General features: G+C 43.7%; 1 protein-coding gene across 2 annotated transcripts in view; it reads right to left on the minus strand.

The window, feature by feature from the left end:
• Nucleotides 1-3,354: 3,354 nt before the first annotated feature.
• The window catches only part of Eps8 (epidermal growth factor receptor pathway substrate 8), a 144,645-nt gene continuing 122,612 nt past the window's right edge, over nt 3,355-25,387 (minus strand). For both annotated transcript variants that reach the window (XM_045139499.1, XM_045139500.1), the window contains exons 18-21: nt 19,900-20,122; nt 10,261-10,441; nt 8,454-8,583; nt 3,355-4,619 (exon numbers count right to left, since the gene is read on the minus strand). In XM_045139499.1, coding sequence (XP_044995434.1) covers nt 4,506-4,619; nt 8,454-8,583; nt 10,261-10,441; nt 19,900-20,122 — 648 coding nt within the window. In that variant the 3' untranslated portion in view covers nt 3,355-4,505. The remainder of the gene's footprint in view (nt 4,620-8,453; nt 8,584-10,260; nt 10,442-19,899; nt 20,123-25,387) is intronic.

A 25,387-nucleotide genomic window follows, 5' to 3' on the forward strand; every position in this document is an offset into this window, starting at 1 on the left:
GAAGAGTTTAAGAAAGATTGGTGTTAGTTCTTCCAATGTTCTCCAAAACTTACTGACAGAGCCATCATGTCAAGGGAATTTCTTTGTTGGGAGCCTTGTAATTATTGATTCAACCTACTTATGATTTGCTGGTCTATTAGATTTCTGTTTATTCATGTTACTCTTGGAAGTTCTTCCGTTTCGAGAAAATTGTCAGTTTCATGTATGTTATCAATTGTTGGCACATAATTGCTCATATTACACTTATAGTCCCCTTTATTTCTGTACATTAGTAGTGATGTCCCTGTTTTCATTTCTCATTTAGTAATTTAAGTCTTCTTAATCTATCATGTGGAACCATTTCATTGATTTTTTTTTTCAGAGAATAAACTTATCATTTCATTGGTATTATTTATTTATTTTTCTATTCAAATCTTCTCCTGGATATTGCAAGCCTTTAGTAGACTACAGAATCCAAAAGCAATTATGCTGAACAGAATCCCAAGTGCCATTATTATCTGTGCAGACATACAAATTCTTGTTGCATCCCACTCTACTATGCTTCCAGAATCTCCATTAAGATATATTTTAAGTGTATTCTATGTGGTCTATAAATGTGAATAAATATTGAGCAATTTAAGTAGAGATAGGGAAGGTTATTTTTGTTAGGTCTTATAGAGATGAACATTATAATGTCTGAGATGAAAAATCACAATGAGCAGGGGTCTAGGAAGATGGCTCAGTGGTTAAAGGAACTTGCTTGCAAAACCTGCTGGTCTTGGATCATTGTCCCAGTATCCATGTAAAGCATGATGTGCAAAGGGATGCGTGTAGTTGGAGTTCATTTGTGGTGTCAAGAGGCTAGAAGCAACCTCCTGAGAGATTCAAGTGCCCCTTGACTAGAATGTTCTCCTTAAGTTTATACCTCAGCCCCATACAGTTTTTTTTTTTTTTTTTTTTTTAACAATTTTTCACTTCTCAGTTTCTGCAGCTGGATCAGGGCAGCGCATCTTTGTCAGGGGCTCACTTTGGCATCTTTTCTCAAACTTTCTAGGTACCATTGACCAAACTCCTCACATGTATGGACTAGAACTCTGGCACAACTCTCCCTGGACTTTCTAAACATCACCACTTTCTTCTTTTTGTTCCATATATCTAAGGGAAATCACTGATTCTGCAAGGACTGAATCGCTGATACATCCCCTTGTTATTTAAGTTTTTTTTTTGTTCATTTTTTATTTATTTATTTGAGAGCGACAGACACAGAGAGAAAGACAGATAGAGGCAGAGAGAGAGAATGGGCGCGCCAGGGCTTCCAGCCTCTGCAAAGGAACTCCAGACGTGTGCGCCCCCTTGTGCATCTGGCTAACGTGGGACCTGGGGAACCGAGCCTCGAACCGGGGTCCTTAAGCTTCACAGGCAAGTGCTTAACCGCTAAGCCATCTTTCCAGCCCCCCCTTGTTATTTATAACAAAAAGATATGGCTCTTTGGGCTAGGGAGATGGCTCCGTGGTCAAGGCACTTGTGTGAAAAGCCTGCTGGTCCAGCTTCAATTCCCCAGTAACCCCATAAATCCAGGCACACAAAGTGGTACATGCATCTGGATTTGCTTGCTGACAAGAGGGGGCTGGAGATGTGGCTCAGTGGCTAATAGCACTTGATTGCAGTGGCAAGAGGTCCCAGTGCCTCTCTTTCTCTCAATATTATCCTGTCAATGACATGTAAATTAATAAATAATATTTTTTAAAGAAGGCATTTGCCTGCAAAGCCAAAGGACCTCAGTTTGATTCCCCAGGACCCACATAATCCAGGTGCACAAGGGAGTGCATGTATCTCTTTCTCTCCCCTGCTTTGTCTCTCAAATAAATAAATAAGTAATACACACACACACACGCACACACACGCACACACACACACACACACACACACACACACACACATTAAAAAGACGTGATAAATGAAAAGTCTTCTGTCAGATGTGCTGTTTGGCACTTATTATCTTACTTAGTGTTGGAATCTCACTTTGCTAATTCCTAGGTATGCATAGGTTTTCAATACACATCTGTGCCTATGAAAGCTAAGACTTCTAAACTAGTTCTCCTTTGCCATCCCCACATGGGCTCAGCGTGATAGGGAGCAGAGATGGAAGATGAGAGGCTTCTGTGCCGAAGGGAAACTCGGACTTAGGAAGTGAAACCTCAGCACCTGTCATAGATGACTGGTTGAGAATCCACATGAAAGGGCTGGAGAGATGGCTTAGCAGTTAAGCGCTTGCCTGTGAAGCCTAAGGACCCCGGTTCGAGGCTCAATTAGCCAGGATCCACGTTAGCCAGATGCACAAGGGGGGGCAGGCATCTGGAGTTCGTTTGCAGTGGCTGGAAGCCCTGGCGTGCCCGTTCTCTCTCTCTCTCTCACTCTTTCTCTCTTTGTCACTGTCAAATAAATGAATAAACAACAACAAAAAAGAATCCACATGAAAGGCCAGGTATGGTGGCACACACCTTTAATCCTACCACTCGGGAGGCAGAGGTGGGATGATCACTTTGAGTTCAAGCCCAGACTGAGACTACACAGTGAATTCCAGGTCAGCCTGACCTACAGTGAGACCCTACCTCAAAAAAAAAAGAATGCATGTGGAGGCATTTAGCAATGGCAAGTATAGTGTAAGCAAGTGTCATTACTACCACCATGTTTTAAAATATTTCATCTATTTATTTGTATACAGAGAGTGAGAGCAAGACAGAAAGGGGGGGAAGGAGAGAGAGAGAGGACACTCAAGGGCCTCTAGTCACTGCAAATGAACTCCAGATGCATCTACCACAGAGCATATCTGGTTCTACGTGGGTAATGGGGAATCAAACCCAGGTTATTAGGCTTCTCAGACAAGCGCCTTAACCATTGAACCATCCCCTCCAGATCAACTGCTACCATTTTTTTTAAAAAAAAATTGTTTATTTTATTTATTTATTTGAGAGTAACAGAGAGAAAAAGAGGCAGAGAGAGAGAGAGAGAGAGAATGGGTGCACCAGGGCTTCCAGCCACTGCAAACGAACTCCAGACGCGAGCGCCCCCTTGTGCATCTGGCTAACGTGGTTCCTGAGGAATGGAGCCTCGAACCGGGGTCCTTAGGCTTCACAGGCAAGAGCTTAAATGCTAAGCCGTCTCTCCAGCCCACTGCTACCAGTTTGACTTGATGCTAGAAGGAACAGGTGATGAAACAGGTAGACAAAAGAAACACGTGGAAGTATTCCTGTTTCTACACACGAAGAAGCAAGTTGGAGCCGACTTGTTTTTCTCTGTAAGTAGGCCCATTCCATTGAATGCTGATTCCCAGTCTACAAAGTGAAACCCTGTTTGCCAGAGAAACAGAAGCCATTTATTAACAGACAGCAAATACTGTTTATTGCAGACTTTTCCGCTGACTCGTGTGAAAAGGCACTATGAAAAGTTAATGAATCTAGATAATCTCTCTAAATGGATTTATGTTAAAATATACAACATTCTTACATAACATCTGCTTTATATATGTGAAATAATATAACATTTAATGACAAAACAGCGTGTTTCCAAAAATAACATTTGTTGAAGGTTAAGTATCTTTCTTTTCTCAATCTAGAATCTTTCACAGGATTAAAGGACGTGTAAATTATTTCTTGTTACACAGATAAAACACATAAGATGGCCCCAATACCCTTTTACCTCTTATACCAATATTCATAACTGGGGCCTTCATTAAGCAAAATACTGTAAATACACACCAATGTGGGCTACTTACTTTGATAGGCTTTGAATGTATATGAGTTTTCCCCCATTTGTGCTTTCTCATATGCAATTAATTACACAGTATACATAGTAACAGAATATTAAGTAAATCAAAATACAAGCTATGCAAGAGTTCACAATCAACAGAGCTATGAGAAACAAATGTCTTGGGAATGCTCGACAGTTGTATATTTGCACGTTCAAAGTCTGGCTATACTGTACACTTCATTCAAATATTTTATCTTTTTTTTTTTTAACTGTTGGCATTAAGAACTTTAAATAAGTCCAAATGTTCTATCACAGGGTATGTCAGAGAGATCTACGTAAGCAGCGGCCAGCCTAGGGGCACCTCTCCCTGGGTGGCAGTCACCGTAGCCACCCACAGCTGAACACTAAGGTTTCCAATGACGGGCGACTTCTTTTCTCTGTTGCCATGGAATAAGATCACCATTGTCCAAGTATTGCTACTTATGTCATGAGATGAAAGTGAGATAATGAATGCAATAGGGAGAGTCTTGATGAAGTGGGAAAAATCTCTCTGAAGGTCAAAAGCATCCTGTCTAAAACTTTTCAGGGTTCATCAAAAGGACGGGCACCATAGCAAATGCTCTGCTTCCTCAGGTGGACGCTGTTTCCTTCGGACAATAAGTTACCTCTCCCAAGCGAAATGCATGTGACATTCCCTTCCAGGCTTCTTAAAACAAAGCATGTTGGAGTAATGCCAAGAACCACGGAGTTTGAGCAACAAGCAAACCAACAGCATGTTAGTGGCCGCTCCCTTCGTCGAAGGACTCCACTCCCGAGTCGCTGGCGGTGGCGCTGATTTTTTCCTGCCGCCTCCGCATGATTTCTTGCAGCTCAGAACTGCCGCTGCTGTCCTGAAAGACACGGTGCACACAGGGCGGTTACCGGGTGTCCCTTGTGACCATAAGATGAAAGTGCGACAGTCCACTGTGTCCCCAACATTTCATCAAGAAAACTAAAGTCTCCCCTAGCACGTCACATTACTAACGGTTTCTGATGTGAAATGTCTCCAGGCAGTTCGTTTGCTTTGTCTTTCATTGGAAAACTGATGAGGACAGCTCATTCGTGCATGTGGAATATTCTAGATTTGACAAAAGACTTGTGATCTGTGCATAATAAGTACAGAAATCGTCAGCTGTCAAAGAACCCATGTGTGTATTCTCCAGAGGCCACGGACAATCTCAGGTGTCGTCCTCGAGAAATGCCAACCATCTCCGTTAGGACAGGGTCTCCCATTGACCTGGAGGCCACCAAATAGGCTAGACAGGCTGGTAAGAGGGGCCCTGAGACCCTCCTGTCTCTGCCTCCTTACAGCCATGCACCGTCATTGTCCAAGGGTTTCATGGGGGTACTAGGGAGCAAAGTGAGACCCCCATGTTGGTAAAAGAAACAACTTGCTAACTTTGTCATCTCCCCAGCTGTAAAGAGTCAAGCAAGACGTTCACCTTCCTTTAGAAGATTCGGAAACAGGAGAATTCAGAGAGCAGACTCACACAGCACACTACGTCCTCAGGTCCACTTGTAACAGAAATCTCTGGCAACATGGGGGAAAGATAAGAGAGGAACTAGCTCCCCAAAATGGTGAGAAAGGAGGGTGGCCGAGGACATGAAGAACCCCCAAAGTCAGTGTCTGTCACAAGGCGCTCCCAAAGGACTCGGGAGCAACAGGCCCTAGTGAGTAGCACTTTGGGCCAGTGACAGAAACAAGTAATCCCATGAGAAAGGTTTTCAGAAATTTGAGGTATATAAAATTTCCCAACATACTCTGGAGAAGTAATTTATGCTTGTTTTTTTACTTAAGACAGTTTCTCATTTATACTTTTTTTTTTTTTCTTTTTTCTTTTCCTCTTTGTCAAAGTAGAGTCTCACTGTAGCTCAGGCTGATCTGGAATTCACTATGTAGTCTCAGGCTGGCTGCGAACTCACAGTGATCCCCCTACCTCTGCCTCCCGAGTGCTGGCCTTAAAGGCATGCACCACCACGCCTGGCTTCATTTGTGCATTCTTTTTTTTTTTTTTAATTTTTTTGTTCATTTTTTTTTATTTGAGAGCAACAGACAGAGAGAAAGAAGCAGATAGAGAGAGAAAATGGGCGCGCCACGGCCTCCAACCACTGCAAACGAACTCCAGATGCATGTGCCCCCTTGTACACCTGGCTAACGTGGGTCCTGGGGAATTGAGCCTCGAACCGGGGTCCTTAGGCTTCACAGGCAAGCGCTTAACCGCTAAGCCACCTCTCCAGCCCCATTCGTGCATTCTTTTTTTTTTTTAATTTTTTATTTATTTATTTGAGAGCAACAGACACAGAGAGAAAGACAGATAGAGGGAGAGAGAGAGAATGGGCGCGCCAGGGCTTCCAGCCTCTGCAAATGAACTCCAGACGCGTGCGCCCCCTTGTGCATCTGGCTAACGTGGGACCTGGGGAACCGAGCCTCGAACCGGGGTCCTTAGGCTTCACAGGCAAGCGCTTAACTGCTAAGCCATCTCTCCAGCCCCCATTCGTGCATTCTTAAGATTAGAATGTATAACAGTAACAAAACTACTTGAGAAAAGATGGGACTCCTATTCGTAATTCAAAATAGCAATCGTCTAACATAAAACCTTCAAGCTCAATGTGGGAGAAAAAATTCTTAGGGTAATATCATTAGTCTTTTTAAATTTTTGTTTATTTTTATTTATTTATTTGAGAGACAGACAGGGAGACAAAAAGAGGGAAAGAGAGAGAATGGGCACACCAGAGCCTCCAACCACTGCAAACGAACTTCAGATGCATGTGCCTCCGTGTGTATCTGGCTTACGCGGGTCCTGGGGAATTGAGCCTCGAACAGAGGTCCTTAGGCTTCACAGGCAAGCGTTTAGCCGCTAAGCCATCTCTCCAGCCCAATATCATTATTCTTGATTAAGAATGGTTGCAGGATAAAACTTTTACCATGAGTGAGTTATTTACCCGCTCAATTTACATAATTTAGCTGTAAAATAATTAAGTATCCATTTCATGCTAAATTCTACATTTTTGGAGTTTGAGTAAAATTTTCACAAAACAATTAAGAGCTGTGAGATGTAACTCCAATGTTCACATAGCCTATTTTGAGCACAGCATTTAACAGACTGGGCACATATTTACTCCCTTGCTTTTACATATACAACTAGACTAACTAATTTTCTTCAGACTTCTCTTTAATACTTCCTTCCTGACATTTTGGATCAATAACTAGGCTTAAGAAATACAGCCATGACTTTTGCTTCTTTGGGGCAGGATCTGAAGCTCTGGCTACTTGAATTGGCTTTTCTGCTTCTACCTCCTCAGTCCCGGGATTAAAACTCTGCACCGCCATGGGCAGCTCCAGCTGGTCTTGATTAAAACCTTATGACCTGCACCCTACCGGGACCCCCAAACTGAATATGAGCAACAGGCAAAAGAGCCCCTTTGAGACATGAGCCCCTCCAGGTACGAGTTTCTTTCAGGAAATTTCAAGTTCCTACAGCAGCGGTTAATGCTATAAAACGAGCACATCATGCTTTTTGTTCAATGTCCTAAAAGTAAACCTGAAGGGGGTGGAGAGACGGCTTAGCAGTTAAGGCGTATGCCTGCAAAGCCTAAGGACCAAGGATCGATTCTCCAGTATCCACGTAAGCCAGATGCACAAGGGGCACGTGAGCCTGGAGTTTGTTTGCAGTGGCTAGAGGCTGTTACGTGCCCATAACGTGTCTCTCTGTCTCTCTTCTCTCTCTCTCTCTATCTGCTTGCAAATAAATAAATAAAAATAAATGATTAAAAAAATAAATCTGGGGCTGGAGAGATGGCTAAGCGCTTGCCTGTGAAGCCTAAGGACCCCGGTTCGAGGCTCAGTTCCCCAGGACCCACGTTAGCCAGATGCACAAGGGGGCGCACGTGTCTGAAGTTTGTTTGCAGTGGCTGGCGGCCCTGGCGCGCCCATTCTGTCTATGTCTCCATCTCTTTCTCTCTGTCACTGTCAAGTAAATAAATAAAAATAAACAAAAATTAAAAAATAAAAATAAATAAATAAATAAACCTGAAGCTTCATTAAGGGGGAATTTATAAAGAATTAATCTCCCTGAACATGAACATGGACAAGCGTACTACGGATAGGGGCTAACAGACGTGCAGGCAAAAGGGCTCGGTAGGTAAAATGCTTGCTGTGCAAACATGAGGTCCTGAGTTCAAATCTCCAGAAGCCATGTAAGATGCCAGGCATAGTGGCATATGGCTGAACCCATCCCAGTGATGGAGAGATGTAAGTAGGTAGGTCCCTGGGCGTGGACATCACCCCCCCACACACACACCACCACCATCACCATGGCACACACATGCCCCCACACTTGCTCACATGCATACACGGCCATACACACATGCACACACATGCATGTGCACAACACCCAGACCCATGACAACACATGACAAGGAAAATAACAGGGAAACAGGAAGGCTCTACGTGACCTACAACCTGACTGTAAATTTCAAGCTGCTTTAGGCGTTTATACTTTCAAAATAATGGCCGACTGATGGGACCCAGTGACAAACTTCTAAACGCCGAGGAGTCCAGTTTAGTTCAGCTCTGCAAGGAAGGGAAACGGGGCGCAGTGTGGACGTTCACTGCTGTTTCTAGAGCTCTCTTGTTGTCTGTTTTCCTCAGCAGTAAAACAGAAGGTGCATGTCACGTGCCTTACCTCTAGTGCGGCCTTCTGCACGGTGATTTGGCTAAAGACTCTGGCCCCTTCAGGACACACTGATCTCAGTTCATCTTTATTGAGAGAGAAGAGCTGTGCACCATTCAACACTCCAAGACTATTGACGGTCCTGAGGCGGGGAGGGAGAAAGAAAAACAATCCAGAAAAATAGTACTGTGACGATTAATCTCCATTGTGAACTTGATCGGATCGGGACTCATCTAGGAGACAAATCTCTGGGCATGTGTGTGAGGGAGATTCTAGATGAGGTTAACTGGGATGAAGAGGCCCATCCATCCTATCTACAGGCATCACCATCCCACAGGCCCGGCTTCGCCCTGAAGGAAGGAGGACCAAGTAGGCGGAGCAGAAGCCCTCAGTGGCCTCTGCTTCCTGATGTGCGTGCATGTGACCAGTGTCTTCTGCTCCTACTGCGCGGTCTTCCCTACCACAATGAATCCTCAGACTGTGAGCCAGAACAAACCCTTCCTGCACCTTCTGTCAGGCCTGAGACACGAATACAATTGCCCAGGAAACAACAGAAGAAAAATTTCTGGATCTCCTTCTGTTCTTTCCACCTTTCTCTCTCTCTCTTTTCTCTTTCCTTTGCTATCTTGAGATAGGGTCACATGCGTTCCAGGCTAGCCTCAAATTTACTATATAAGGTTGAACTCTTATTTTTTATTTTTGAGAGAGAGACAGAGAGAGCTGGTGCTCCAGGGCCTCAGCCACTGCAATTGAACACCAGATGCCTGCGCCACCTAGTGGGCATGTGTGACCTTGAGCTTGCCTCACCTTTGTGTGTCTGGCTAATGTGGGATCTGGAGAGTCGAACATGGGTCCTTAGGCTTTGTAGGCAAGTGCCTTAACTGCTGAGCCATCTCTCCAGCCCCCTCATTTCTTTTTCGTTTTAATTAGTTTTTTAGAGAAAGTGAGAGAATGAGAGAGAATTGGTACACCTGGGCCTCAGCCACTGTAATTGAACTCCAGACACTGGCGCCACCTAGTGGGCATGTGCAACCTTGTGCTCGCCACGCCTTTTGTGCCTCTGGCTTATGGGGGGTCTGAAGAGAGATTGAACTTGGGTCCTTTGGATTCCCAGGCAAGTACCTTAACCGCTAAGCCATCTCTCCAGCCCCCCTGCCCACCATTTCTTGAATATAGAATCAAGAAGGTATCTGGGCTTTTACACCTCTTTTTGTTGTTGTTGTGTGTTGTTTGTTTTTTGAGGTAAGGTCTCACTGTAGCCCAGGCTGACCTGGAATTCAGTCTAGTTTCAGAGTGATCTCCAACTCACGTCGCTCTTCCTACCTCTGTCTCCCGAGTGCTGGGATTAAAAGCATGCACCACCACACCCGGCAAGGCTCTTACACCTTTTCAGAGTCCTTTGCAGGGGCTGAGGAGATGGCTCAGCAGCTGAGGGTGCTTGCTGCGCAATTTTGAGGACCCGAGTTTGACCCCAAGAACCAACGCAAAAGGCCAGGCATGGCTGTCCATGCCTATAACTCCTGTGCTGAGGAGAACAGAGATAGGAATATTGCTGGGGCTCACTGGTCAGCCAATCTAACCAAAATAAACAAATAAACAGGGAGCTCCCGGTCCAGCGGGCGGCTCTGTCTCAGGGGGATGGGGCGGCAGAGGATAGAGAAGGACACCTGACGTCTGTCTCTGGCCTCTGCATGTGTACGCATTTGGACACGTGCACTTGCACACACATGCATCACACACACGCACAGTCCTCTGTAGCACGTTAATGACCCTGCTGGAAACAAGGGTTGGGGTACACACGGGACTACGAAGGACTTACACAGGGTTGAACCCCTTCGACTGTAGCCAGGTCTTCACGTCCTCCGGGGTGGAGTCATACGTGATGTTCACAACTGGCACGTTCTGCCGTGGCACGTGGAACTTCTTCTGTGCGGCGCTCCGGCCGATGGTGAGTCTCTGGAAGAGCTCGTCCTGAACCTCCTCCATCTGGGACTTCCTTCCTGGATGGCAACAGCGGGGATTCGTGTTTAAACACCCCTAACATGATGTTCCTCTCTTTACCACCTTGCTACCCATCAACCCTGGGCACCAACAGGGCTTACAACCAGGCCTCTTACCATCTCCCTCCCTTCCCTACCCCCAGCATAAATTCCATGATTAATTATTTTATTTATTTCACAGAGAGAGAGAGAAAGAGAGAGGGAGGGAGAGAATGGGTACACAAGGGCCTTCAGCCACTACAAATAAACTTCAGACACTTTGTATGTGGGTCCTGAGGAATCGAACCTGGGTCCTCAGGCTTCGCAGGCAAACGCTTCAACCGCTAAGCCATCTCTCCAGTGCCCCCATTAAGGCAATTCCCTAGCCCTTCTCTTCACTCTGTTGTACTTGGCCCTGGTTAATTAAGCCAATGCTCTTGCGCCGGCTGGGCCCACGCCCACTCCACTGAATGCGACGCAGTGGTGCTGAGTGACCTCATGCTCAGTTCGTGATCCACTAGGCTGTTCACACTCCAGGTAATCATGATACATGGCTTTCAACTAGTGGGGCCTTGGCCAGGGCCAATGGTGATCACACGAAGCAGTTGGCAATGTCCAGAGATATTTCTGCCTGCCTCACTTGCAGGCTCTAAAGGGAGGTGCCTGCCGTTGCCACGTGGTGGGTAGATGCCCGGGACACACAAAACATGTGACGATGCCTACTGCCAGCCTCCCACAGCACAGCACAGCGTCTGGCCCTGAAGGTCAGAGAGCGCAGGTTGAGACCTTCTAGAATTACCTCTGTCTTAGCCAGGTATTTAGAATCGTCTGCTCAACCTGCAACCTTCCAAACCAGTTTCCATCATCCTTAACCCCGACAATATCAATCACTTCCCATCTTCTGAATAAAAGAGAGTAGTTAACAAAACCTTCAGAGTGCGCAGCGAGTTCCAGGCCGGCCTGGGCTACACAGTGATACTCTGTTTCAAAAAAAAAAAGAGCAAATCAGTGTGGAGAGATGGCTTAGTGGTTAGATGTTTGCCTGCAAAGTCAAAGGATCAAGGTTTAACTCCCCAGGACCCACATAAGTCAAATGTACAAGGTGGTACATGTGTCTGGAGTTCTGGAGGCCCTGACGTGCCCATTCTCTCCCTCTCCCATCCTCCCTGCCTCTCTGTCTCTCTCTATCTCCAAATAAATAAAAAAGATTAAAATATTATAAGAATTTATTTAAAACAAGCCAGGCGTGGTACTGCAGGTCTTTAATCCCAGCACTCAGGAAGCACAGGAGGGAGGATTGCCATGAGTTCGAGGCCACCCTGAGACTACATAGTGAATTCCAGGTCAGCCTGAGCCAGAATGAGTTCCTACCTCAGAAAAAAAAAAAAAAAGCCATAAGAATTTTAAAAAGTAAATAATAAATAACCTTCATGGTTGTCCTTCGTACCATTTCTATCCTCCCCATTATACCAGTTGAAGTGCTTCCTACGCCTGCCTAGTCCCTCTGGTGACCCTAGGCACCAGATTCTTGGCTTATTCAAATACCCTGCCAGTAATTTCCTTTGTGTGTGGTTAATGTCTCTGCCATCTCACCAGATGTTTCTCTAGCCATCACTTCATGCACCTTGAAATAGCTTTCCTACCCTCGGCTGCCCATTCCCTGCTCCTCTGCAAGCAAACCGTGAACACTGGTTTGTGCTAGCTAACTGGGATTCATTCTTTTTTTATTTTATTTTATTTATTTTATTTTTTACTTTTTGAGAGCGACAGACACAGAGAGAACGACAGATAGAGGGAGAGAGAGAGAACGGGCGTGCCAGGGCTTCCAGCCTCTGCAAACGAACTCCAGATGTGTGCCCCCCCTTGTGCATCTGGCTAACGTGGGACCTGGGGAACCGAGCCTCGAACCGGGGTCCTTTGGCTTCACAGGCAAGCGCTTAACCGCTAAGCCATCTCTCCAGCCCTGGAATTCACTCTTATGGACCTCTTTTCTCTTAGGTTCACTGCCATCCAACTGATCGCATCCGTCTCCCCGACTTCAGTGCACCGTTCCATCCAGGGGTCAATTCTTTCCCAGCGGCCCCTCATGTAGCCCATCAGGACTGTCCAGGGTAACTGGTGCCTCCAGGTCCCCACCTGCTTTTGCAGCTCCTCAGTGTCACTGGCCCCCTTCTCCATGTCCTTCTCGGAGCACTGTTAAAACACACAGACTCCCCAGGTCTCACTAGCCTCCTCTCGAGGCCACGTCAAAGCTGGTGACCACCAAGTTCTTTCTCCACTGCTGACTATGTGAGCCCATGTATTTATTGGTGCTCCCAGTCATTAAGTGTCCAAAATTATCCCTCAACTATAACAGGGCCAATTCTGAATTCCGGGTCTGAAGTTTGTTTTTATCAAGCTTTCTGTGACTTCCTTTGAGACGCTTCTCCCTCCCTCAGTTCACAGCAATTCCATTTCCTCTGGTTAACATATAAATACATATGACATCTACCATTCGCCCTACATGACACTGACTCCACCAGCAAATTCCAGTGGTTTCCCTATGAGCAGAATGTAGCCAAATGCAACAGCTTCATTCATTCCATTGTTTCTGTCTCCAGCTTGGAGTTAGCCACCGACATGAACAGGTCGATGTCTGTCTCCACGCTCTCCCACAATGCCCTTCCCTCTGTATCCTCTGCTTGGTATCACAGCTAGAATCATGCTTTTTAAAAATATTTGATTTTTATTTATTTATTTGAGAGAGAGAAAGAGGCGAGGGAGAAGAAAACATGGATGCACCAGGGCCTCCAGCCACTGCACATGAACTCCAGATGCGTGCGCCCCTTTGTGCATCTGGCTTATGTGGGTCCTGGGGGAATCAAACCGAGGTCTTTTGACTTTGCGGGCAAATACCTTAACTGCTGAGCCATCTCTCTAGCCTTAGAATGATGCTTTTGAAACATAAAGTAGATATTGCAAATCTACTGCTCCAAACACTTCTAGAAGATCCACACTATTCCCAGAAATCCTACATAACTGCTGCCTCTCAGGAAACTACACTTTTCTCATCCCGATTCCTATTCCAGCTTCAGTGGTTTTACTGGTACTTTCATATTTAAGGGCCATTCTGGGCTCTTTTGCCTGAAATACTTTTCCCTCATGTATCCACATGGCTCCCATGCCCACCTCTATTGAAAAGTGTGACCTCTTGGCAAGTGGCCATGATATAGTCACTAAAAGAGCTTTCTGTGGCCAGGCATATTAAGTTATTTATATATATTTTCAAGAATTTTTTTAAAAAAGTTTTATAATTAAGTTAAATAATTTGGCAAGTGGCCATGATGTGGTTACTAAGGGAGCTTGTTGTGACCAGTTGCATTGTTCTGTGCTTTTTTTTTTTTTTCCTTCAAGGAAAGTGTTTGAGAAAATGTTTGGTGACCTTGGGAAATAAGTAAAACATAAAATGTTCAGACAATGCTATTACAGTCTCATGTGTTTCTAAGGCCTCAAGTATTTAGGAAACCTTGGAGAAGTTAAAAGAAAAGGACAGAAAGAAAAAGGCATGAAAGAAGGGAGAGATCTGGAAAGGTCTCTGCTCTATCAAATCATATATTACATGCATTTCATTAGTTAACTCCTTTAAATCCCTACTGCATTCTGTCTCATAGTACATGGGTCCTTCTCAAAGTCATGGGACAAAAATATCATGACTAAAGATTTGCCTTCTTCCCCATTGACCTCCCCACTGAACTGATGATCACTCTAAAGTCTTCCTCGGGGGACTATAGAGAAATCAGTCTCAAACATGCTCATGGCTTCTGGTGTCAGATTTCAATGTTCCAGCATGCTTCAAAGCTGACTAAACCTTCACACCTCTTTCTACAATAACACTTCTGATTACAGAAGATTGAACTCGAATAAAAGGTCTAACGTTTCAAAGGCAATGGAAGAAATGCAAAGCGGCTGAAGTGTTGGCATCTCTAAAAGCGAGAGAGGAGCTTTTTAGATCCTGTGACAACTATTTAACAGATTCCGTGGCAGATGGCTCCAAGCAGCTCTTCCAGATATCTGAACGCACAGCAGAGAGAGAGAGAGGGAGACAGAAAGAGAGAGAGAGAGGGCTCACTCCTCCGGGCACTTGCTATATTTTATTTTATTTTTTGTTTTGTTTTTCTTTTGGTTTTTCAAGGTAGGGTCTTATTGTAGCCCAGGCTGACCTGGAATTCACTATGTAGTCTCAGGGTGCAGGGTGGCCTCGAACTCCCAGCAATCCTCCTACCTCTGCCTCCTGAGTGCTGGGATTCAAGCATGCACCACCATGCCTGGCTCTTGCTATATTTATTTTTATTTATTTATCTGAGAATGACAGACATAGAGAAAGAAGGAGAGAAAGAGAGAGAGAGAGAGAGAGAGAGAGAGAGAGAGAGAGAGAGAGAGAGAGAGAGGGAGAGGGGGAGGAGAGGGAGAGGGAGAGGGAGAGAGAGAGAATAGGTGCACCAGGGCCTCTAGCCACTGCAAACGAACTTCAGATGCATGTGCCACCTTGTGCATCTGGCTTACGTGGATACTGGGAAATCAAGCCTTGAACCAGGGTTCTTAGGCTTCACAGGCAAATGCTTAACTGCTAAGCCATCTCTCTAGCCCACTTGCTATATTTTAAAAGCAGTCATTTGACTTCTTGGCCTTGTTCATGGCTATTTGGTAACAATTTTTTAGAAGTATTCTAAGTCCTTCCATTTTATTATTTATTTATTTTTACCTTTTAAAATATTTTTAAATTTTTATTTATTCATTAGGAAAGAGGGAGAGAGAGAGAAAGAGAGGATATGGGTGTGCCAGGGCCTCTAGCCAGTGCAAAGAACTGTAGACTTATGCACCATCTTATGCATCTGGCTTACATGGGTCCTGGGGAATCAAAACTGGGTCCGTTGTCTTTGCAGGCAAGTGCCTTAACCACTCAGCAATCTCTCCAGCCCCCATTTCACTTTTATGGGGAGTTACGATGGCGATCAAAGAAAGCAATAGCATGAAGAAGCATGTTTTGAGAGAAATGTGGCCCTCAATAAACACACATTCAGTTATGTTTGCTTATTTCTAAAAGAAAAAAATCTGTTCTCTAAAACTGTACTAGCATAAAATAGTCATTTTGAGAAAAAGGGATTTAAAAAAAATATATATATACCTTTTTGATGGGGCTGGAGAGATGGCTTAGCAGTTAGGCACTTGCCTGTGAAGCCTAAGGACCCCAGTTTGAGGCTCGATTCCCCAGGACCCACGTTAGCCAGATGCACAAGGGGGCGCACGTGTCTGGAGTTGGTTTGCAGTGGCTGGAGGCCCTGGTGCGCCCATTCTCTCTCTCTCTGTCGCTCTCAAATAAAAATAAACAACAAAAATTTTTTTTCTAATATACCTTTTTGAGATATCTTAAAGGAGATGTTTACAAAAGCAATTGCAAGAGTGTGTGCATTAATTTTGGCTGAGATGTTTGTTTACAGGCCAGTGTGTTAGACTTTCACTTGTGAAAACCAGATGTGAAAATGATGAGTCACGATGATCAGGAGAAGGCTCCGTCCTGAAGGGATCCAGGCTGGGCCTTGTTCCCATTGGGTTATTCTTGGGTTTCTTAGAGGGGGACAGAGGACAAGCTGTCCCAGCCCACGTACCACTCCCAATGGGGATGCGATGCCTCTGAACTCCAACCCGAGGACTGGAAAAAGATTACCCCTGTGTCAAAGATTATCGTGTTGACGTACCAGAGCAGGGAAATGTCAGAAACTTGTGGGAAGAATGCAGAAAAGAATAGTCATTTCTTATAGGGGAATTTTTCCCTAGGGAAATCAATAAAAACATTTGGAGAACTTTCTCATCCAAAAACTATTTCTTAAATGCCTATGGGGGAAAACCATCTTTTTTATAAAAGTCATATATTAAAAAATAATAATAACATATTGTATTTTACTATAGTTACAGTCAACATATTTATACAGAAAGTTAACTGATTTTCTGCATGTCATTTCTTCTTTAGTTTCCTTGTCATCAAATGTGAGTAACAGATTATGTGAATCAGCTAGCTGTGCTTTGGGTAAGAAAGCCATGTCTAAAACCAGCTTGTAAAAACAAAATACAGGCCTATAGATATTGCATCCAAGCAGAATTCTACAACAGTGAGACAGCAATGGCTCTCATATCATCGTTTTATTATTTCTAATTTACCAAGAATGATAATAGCTAAGTCGATGTGGCTATCACTCACTCAGATGAAATATATGTGTATGTATGTGTATATATGTATATGTATGTATGTATAAAAGTAACAAAAACAGGGTGAAAATTCCAGTTTAACATTTAGGAATATAGTCTGAATATGAGCCCAAGGGATCCAGCCTCAGCTCAGGTTAACAGTTCATTACATGTACCCAGATGTCAGAGATGAGATTCATCTCCAAAATGAGGCTGGCGAGCCGGGCGTGGTGGTGCACGCCTTTAATCATAGCATTCAGGAGGCAGAGGTAGGAGGAAGGCCATGAGTTCGAGGCCACCCTGAGACTACATGACTACATAATGAATTCCAGATCAGCCTGGGCTAGAGTGAAACCCTACCTCAAAAAGACAAAAAAACAGGGCTGGAGAGATGGCTTAGTGGTTAAGCGCTTGCCTGTGAAGCCTAAGGACCCCGGTTCGAGGCTCGGTTCCCCAGGTCCCACGTTAGCCAGATGCACAGGGGGCGCACGCGTCTGGAGTTCGTTTGCAGAGGCTGGAAGCCCTGGCGCGCCCATTCTCTCTCTCTCCCTCTTTCTGTCTTTCTCTCTGTGTCTGTCGCTCTCAAATAAATAAATAAATAATTTTAAAAAAAAAAGGTCAGGCAATCACCCATTCTGACGACATAAACAATGTACAGGGCAATGTAACCCATTGGCTATTTACACAAAAGGGATGCTTATACGAAGGAAGGATGCACACACGCTGACTCATCACTTACATGCTCACATCACGGAAGGTAAGTGGAATATCTTTGTGTTTTGGTCTTCCATGAGATTTCAAAAATATTTCTATTCATTTGAGACAGAGAGAGATTGAAAGAGAAACAGGCTGGAGACATGGCTTAGTGGTTAAGGTGCTTGCCTGTGAAGCCTAAAGACCCAGGTTCAATTCCCCAGGTCCCACATTACAAAGTGGTGTATGCATTTAGAGTTTGTTTGCAGTGACTGGAGGTGCTGGTGCGCATTCTCTCTCTCTCTTGTAAATGAATAAATAAGAACAAAATGTTTTAAAAAATAAAATACAATAGGAGGAGAAAGAGACATATTTACACAGAGAGAACGGACACACCAGGGCTTCTTGCAACTGCACGTGGAATACAGACACGGGCACTGCCTCATGGCGTCAGGCTTTACATGGGTGCTGGGGAGTCAAAGCAGGCTTTGCAAGACATCATCTTTAGCTGCTGAGCCATCTCATCTCCCAAGCCCAATTTTCCATGACTTTTATATAACAAATACTATATCATTAAATGACACTACTACTAATAATAATTTATGATACTTTATAGATATAATTAGAACATTAAACTGATGTGTCATATAATACAAAGCCTAACAAAAACCGTCTTAGAATTACATTCCATTTTTAAAGCTTCTACACTAGCTGGGTTTGGTGGCTTAACCCATGATGACAAGAGCACTCAAGAGGCCGAAGTAGAATTGTTGTGAATTCCCAACCAGCCTGAGCTACAGAATGCCAGGTCAACTTGAGCTAGAGGGAGAAGCTGCCTCAAAATAAATAAATAAAAATTTACATCACTCTTCTCCAACAATAACGGATAATCCAAAGTTGTCTATAATGTCTTTTCTTTCAATTTTATTTAAGTGTGATTTTTCACGAAAAACATCCTTATGAGAAGTCAAATTTAAAGTTATGAAAAGATGCCGGGCGTGGTGGCGCACGCCTTTAATCCCAGCACTGGGGAGGCAGAGGAAGGAGGATCACCGTGAGTTCGAGGCCAGCCTGAGACTACATAGAGAATTCCAGGTCAGCCTGAGCTAGAGTGAGACCTTATCTCGAAAAAACAAAACAAACAAACAAAACCTATGAAAATATGAAGTCTGACTTTAGAGGGCAAGTTGGAGGTGGTTGTTGGCAGGTAATTAAGCTAGCAACTGTGGCTGCGTTGAGAATAGCCAATATGAGGAAAAGAGAAGCCAAAAGAGGAAGAAGAGGAGGGAAAACAGAGGAGGAAGAGAAGGAGAAGAAAACGGAGGAGCCTGTTGTCATTCCTCGCTGTTTTGAATGTGCTGCACATTGGTCATTATCAATCAGGGTTTTCAACCTCAGTGCTGTCAGCATTTGGGGGCACATAATTCTTTTTTTTTTTATTATTTAAACTATTTTACTTTATTTATTTATTAGAGAGAGAGAACGGGTGAGCCAGCTCCTCTTGTCACTGCAAACGAACTCCAGACACATGCATCTTCCTCGTGCATCTGGCTTCATGTGGATACTGATGAAATCAAACCTGGGTCCTTTGGCTTTGCAGGCAGGCACCCTAACTGCTAAGCCATCTCTTCAGCCCTATATATTCTTTTCCTTTTCTTGCTTTCTTTTTTGTTTTTTTTGTTTTTGTTTTTTCAAGGTAGGGTCTCACTCTGGCCCAGCCTGACCTGGAACTCAGTATGTAGTCTCAGAGTGGCCTCGAACTCACAGCGATCCTCCTACCTCTGCCTCCCGAGGGCTGGGATTAAAGGTGTGCGCCACCACGCCCGGCTTATATATTCATTTTTAATACACTAAATATTTTCAAAAACCCAGGTATGGTGCACACCTGTAATCCTAACACTTGGAAAGGTGAAGTAAGAGTATGGTGAATTATGGCTCAGTGGTTAAGATACTTTCCTGCAAGGAGAGGAGAGGAGAGGGGAAGAGAAGGAGGGAGAGGGAGAGCGAGAGATGCTCTCCAGCATCTCCACCGTTGGGGCACATAATTCTGTTGCAGGACACTATCCTGTGCAATGCAGGGTGCTGCCAAAGAGCCCCGACCTCTACCCACCAGAAGTCCGTAGCACGTCTCAGTGTGACTACCAGGGAATGCCCCTCCCCCCCGACAGGACCAAATGTCTCCAGGGTGGTGGTGGCCGAGCTGTGTGTGGGGAGAACATTCTGCCACCCTAGACCTTGCCATGCAGAATCGACTTCAATCGTCACACTTGACCTAGACAGCATTAATCCCTACCCCCACTTTTCAGACTCTCAGATACGCGGAGGATTGTGACATTGTTGAAAGTCACGCCACGGGAGAGTGACAGTTCCCCGTACGGATGATCCCAGCTCGTCCGGCTCAGCTCCGCACTCCATGACCGTGACATCGGAGTGGTGTAGAAGAAACACACACCCCAGAGAGCAGAGAGAGAGGGGTTCTTGCGTCTCAGGATTCCTTAGGGAGCAGGGAAGGAAGCCCACGTGAGTGCTAAGGAGTAGCCCTCGTACGTAACAGGGAAACTCACGGTCCACGGGAAGCTGCTTGTATCGCTGGCCGTCTCGGGCCACACTGCCGCCGCCGTCACTGGAGCTGCTGTTCTGACGGGTGACTTTTGCTGGGATCTTTGACACGGGAACAGGTGCTGGCATCGAAGGTGGAAGGGGCACCGGAATGGGAGCTGGTGTTGGAGGAGGCGATGGTGCAGACGGAGCATCAGTTGGTCTTGGACCAAACTCCATCCTTTGTTTCTATAGGAAGACAAAATATTAACCTGAAATTTCAAATTACAGAAACCTAGGCGGGATGTTGTCGGCTATTTATTTTGGACGCTCACGTGTGTAATCCCATAACCAAGGGAGGTATGTCTATGCGTACATGCGTACAATTTAAATGCTATGTAAATATAATAGTTAAAATTATGTTTTAGGGCTGGAGAGATGGCTTAGCGGTTAAGCGCTTGCCTGTGAAGCCTAAGGACCTCGGTTCGAGGCTCGGTTCCCCAGGTCCCACGTTAGCCAGATGCACAAGGGGGGCGCACGCGTCTGGAGTTCGTTTGCAGAGGCTGGAAGCCCTGGCGCGCCCATTCTCTCTCTCTCCCTCTATCTGTCTTTCTCTCTGTGTCTGTCGCTCTCAAATAAATAAATAAATAAATAATTTTTTTAAAAAAAATTATGTTTTAAACAATTATCTTTTAAAAATTCTAGATATCTGCTCAAAGTTAATATGTGTTTAAGACGTGACAATGACATGCCCAAAGTAGATATTATTATAATAATAAATGCCAGGTAAACTAAATTTGGATTTGGAATCACACAAGATGAGGAGGGTAGGTTAAAATAATCTGATTGTTTTACAACTTAAACTAATGATTTCTAATGGCCTTGAAGACCAACAGCATTAAGCATCATGTCTTCCTTGCTTTAAATGTACTCTGTAGTCAAAAGTTTTAATTCTGTATGGGTAGTTTGTTAAGGAGAGATGAGTTATCGTAGTTAATAAGGGATTATGCGGTTAAAAAAAAAGTAGATAACTTTAGCTGGGCGTGGTGGCGCACGCCTTTAATTCTAGCATTTGGAAGGCAGAGGTAGGTGGATCACCATGAGTTCGAGGCCACCCTGAGACTACATAGTGAATTCCAGGTCAGCCTGAGTTACAGTGAGATCGTACATCGAAATACAAACAAACAAACAAAAATGTAGATAACTTTAAAATGCTATGATTTTTTTTTTTCAGGGAACAACCCTTCCTGTCACTAAAGATACAGTCAGTTTTTAGAGATGGGAAAAGCCCAGTGGTAGAGCTCTTGCCTAACATGCACAAAGCTCTTCTCCCATCCTCTGCAAAAGCAAGAGGAGAGAGAGGAGGACAAAGAGGAGGGGAGAGGGGAAACAAGGCATGTGGAAAGGGACTTATATCTAAAACAAAGCAATGATAAATTGTACTGACTTACTAGGCTATGATAAATTATATTTGTATGTAATTCCTTCCTAAAACATAACGCTTAAACTGAATTCTAAACCAAACAATTTTAACCAATAGAAAATTGCACTGTAAGAAGCCCAAATTCTCAAAAGGCACATCTTTGGAGAATCAATGATGCAGGAAACAAAGAAGTTATAATTGATCACAGCCTGATATCGATTAACTTAAAGACTTAGGCTTAGCATGTGGATAGCAAAAGGACCTTTTGGCAATCTGGCTCTTTCAATAGAACAATCCTTACTTTTCAGTTCTAAATTGGCCCAAATATAAAGCACTTGTGAATTTTAAGAGTCCTCCCCCATTTCCACAGAGATCAGGAACATACCACACACATTATTTTTCAATGAAATCAATGCTCAAAAAAAAAACAACAAACCAATCTGACCTTCTTGAAGTTGCCTTCACAGCAAATGAACACCTGTGGAAAGGGCCTGGGAAGGAGCCCACATTCTTTTCTGTCCTTCTCAAAAGCGACGGCTCACTGACCAGCAGGCACTGAGAATGGACGTGCAAGAACAGAGAGGATGGAGGGGCTTACAATGCCCGGAGGCATGAAGGGAAGAAGGAGACAGAGTGAGAGGAGAAGAGTCTGCCATGAAATTAGATGAAAGGAAAGCAGACTGCTGAGCCCCTTGGCATTAAGGCCTAGAAACATTTCTAATGTATTCGGTAGTGTGTTAGAATGCATTATTGTGCTTTTACTTTGCACAAGACACTCCTCTTATATTTGGGCCAATCAAGTATTCAAAGTAATCAAAACACAGCAAACATCACCAAAGTGCAACACTTAGCACACACCAAAATCGATTAATATGTATGCGGCTTTCCTACACAAAAGTCTGCTTTGCATATCATTTCGTGGGGGTTTAATGAATTCTTGCATCAATGTTTCAAAAGTGACAGAATTTAATTCATTGCCTTAAAGCTTACACCAACAAAACGCTACTAGCTAGGCATTCCATGATATGATTCACATCTTCTGCTTTCATAAAAGTGAGACCAGCTTGTGTTTTGCTATCCATCAAATAATGCCATGAAAAATGGAGTATCCTGTGTGACAATGTTAAATCAAGCCCAAAGACAGGCTCTTTAAATGTACTGTGACTCACTTCTTTCATCAGTTACTGCTACACAATGCAACTGTATCCGTTGATTTAACACAGGCTGGGTTTAAAACATTAAACTCATGTGAAAGTTTCCAAACTCATATGAAAAAAAAAACTGATTTATGCCATGAAGAATCTTTACTTGCATATTTTTTCCTCTTTTCTTAGTCCTCTCCTCCTGCCTCATGATTTCAACCTCTACAAATAAAGGGGGAAAAAAACCAAACCAAACCAGGAGGCCTTGATGGACTGTATGACACTCTGAAATGTCATTCAGAATAAATAAATAAAATAAATAAAAGCCTGCGGTCTTTTTTCTGTGCCCCTCCTCATCTTTTCCACATGGCTTTACCCTCTGGTCTTCAGAGGGCCCAGAGATAATGGTCACCGTACTACTCAAGTTCTGGGGTGCTTTAGTGAGCAGAACTGCATGTCAGCCTGTTCCTCATCTACAAAAGGTGCTGATGGTCTAATACCAAAGCAGAAATCTTGGGCCTGGGCCTGGGCCTGTCCCAGGAATTCACATGGGAAGTCCCACATTTCCAAGCGGGCAGTGTGATCACCTGGTACGGGTCCACTTTTCCACTGCACCTCCGGTCCCTAAGTCTTACCCGCTCTCGGTCACGAATGGATGGAAAGCTCTGCTGAGAACAAAATGTCTTTTCTTGCCTTTCCCTGCAGAAGTCACCATTACCAGACCACATAGGAAATGTGCTCTGCTACTTATAATTAAGCTGGAATGAGTCGCCTTTTCTTCGGTAACTAAAGCTGAGCAAACATTTTCAAGGATTACAGAAAGTTATTGGGAGGTTAAGCTCCTAATTCATGTGTGACACTGCTTCAGAGAGGAAATTATGCAAGTAAAAACTGTGCCATGTCAGTTGAAATATTCTTAAATTTTCACCCTACTCTGAATTATGATTTTTTTCTCTAAATATGATCTCTCTGGACCTGCCATGTAAACAACACATCTGGAACATTTGGAGGGTGTTAAGTCCAGAGATTGAATCCAAAAGTTATATAAAGAGGAAGTGCCAGGAGGGAATGAACATGGGTTACCTCTGAGAGTTCGCCAAGTAATTGCTATTAGGAAAATGGAGCAAATCACATTAAATGAGAAAATTAACACAGGAGATGAAACTAAAGTGATATTAGCTACTATATACATTAAATATTAGAAAACAACAAATTGGTTTTTCACAGTAAAATTACACGCCCACAAGTCAACCAGTTAAGGTATTTATAAATACACAATCAATTTCTCCAACTCTTATTAATTACATAGTTCAGCATACAGAATAAGAGACACAGCATGTTTCAATAACAATGATTTGATCATTAAAATAACATAACATGTTAAGGGCCGGAGAGATGGCTTAGTGGTTAAAGTGTTTGCCTGCAAAGCCAAACGTCCCAGGTTCGATTCCCCAGGACTCATGTCAGCCAGATGCACAAGGGGCACATGCATCTGGACTTTGTTTGCAGTGGCTAGAGGCCCTGGACCACACATCCTTTCTCTGTCTCTCTTCTCTCTATCTCTTTCTGCTTTCAAACAAATAAATTGAAAAAAAAATTAACAAAATGTTAAGATACTGATATATGTTAATTTTATTCCAATAGCTTATAAAGAATACACTCAGATTTACAAAGGGAAATATATGTCATGGCATGATTTTAGTGAACTTCCGTTCTGAGCTTGAAAGCAGTCTAAACACAGAACTTTTTTGTTTGTTTGTTTTTGGTTTTTCGAGGTAGGGTCTCACTCTAGCCCAGGCTGACCTGGAATTCACTCTGTAGTCTCAGGGTGGCCTCGAACTCATGGCGATCCTCCTACCTCAGCCTCCCATGTGCTGGGATTAAAGACATGCGCCACCATGCCCGGCAAAAAAACACAGAACATTTTATAATTGTGCATATGGGAAGATATTACATCCTATAAATTATAATTTATGTATTAAAATTACAAATTATATATTATAACTATACATCCTATAAAGAAGGCATTCAAACTGTCACTACAAATAGCTGACGAAATGTCAGCACATGAGGCAGAATAAAAGGTAACTATTTTTAAGGTCAACTATATAAAGACAGAGAAGACAGTGGTTACCAAGGCTGCCGGGGTAGTGGAAGAAAGGGGGAATGAGCGTGGTACAACACACAGCAGCAAACATGTAGGATGATCGGATAGAAAACTCTCACAGACATAGGGCTATTGTTGATAACGGGTGTCACAGTCAGCTTTACGCTAAATAAGTCAACTGTGGGTGCTCTTGCCACTGGAAAGGAAGAAAGGGTCACTATGTGAGATGATGGATGTGTCCACTTATTTTATTATTACAACGATCTTGCCATGCCACATGTGCACCTTATAGCATCATTTTGGTTTCTTAAATATGCCCAAGAAAAAGAATTTCATCAGCAAAGAAAAAAAAAAAAAAGAAAAGCTAACCATCTCTGTTTAAAAACCTTGTCTTTTGACTAATGAGTGGGGACTTCTGAGATTAATTTAAAATAATTTTTAAATATTGAGTATTGACAGAAAGTTGGTCTGGCTGGAATATGGAGACATATTAGTAATATGGTTGTTTTCCAGCCAATAGTATCTGGATGTTTGGATTGAATTTAGGTTAAAAAAATTATATGGCCAGGCTTGGTGGCACATGCCTTTAATGCCAGCACTTGGGAGGCAGAGGTAGGAGGATCACCATGAGTTCAAGCCCACCCTAAGACTACATAGTGAATTCTAGGTCAGCCTGTGCTAGAGCAAGACCCTACCTTGAGACAAAAACGAAGTATGGGGCTGGAGACATGGCTTAGTGGTTAAGGTGCTTGCCTGTGAAACCTAAGGACCCAGGTTCAATTCTCTGGGTCGCACATAAGCCAGATGCACAAGATGGTACATGTGTCTGGAGTTCATTTGCA

The sequence above is a fragment of the Jaculus jaculus genome, chromosome 22 (genome assembly GCF_020740685.1).
Source record: "Jaculus jaculus isolate mJacJac1 chromosome 22, mJacJac1.mat.Y.cur, whole genome shotgun sequence".
Taxonomy (NCBI): domain Eukaryota; kingdom Metazoa; phylum Chordata; class Mammalia; order Rodentia; family Dipodidae; genus Jaculus; species Jaculus jaculus.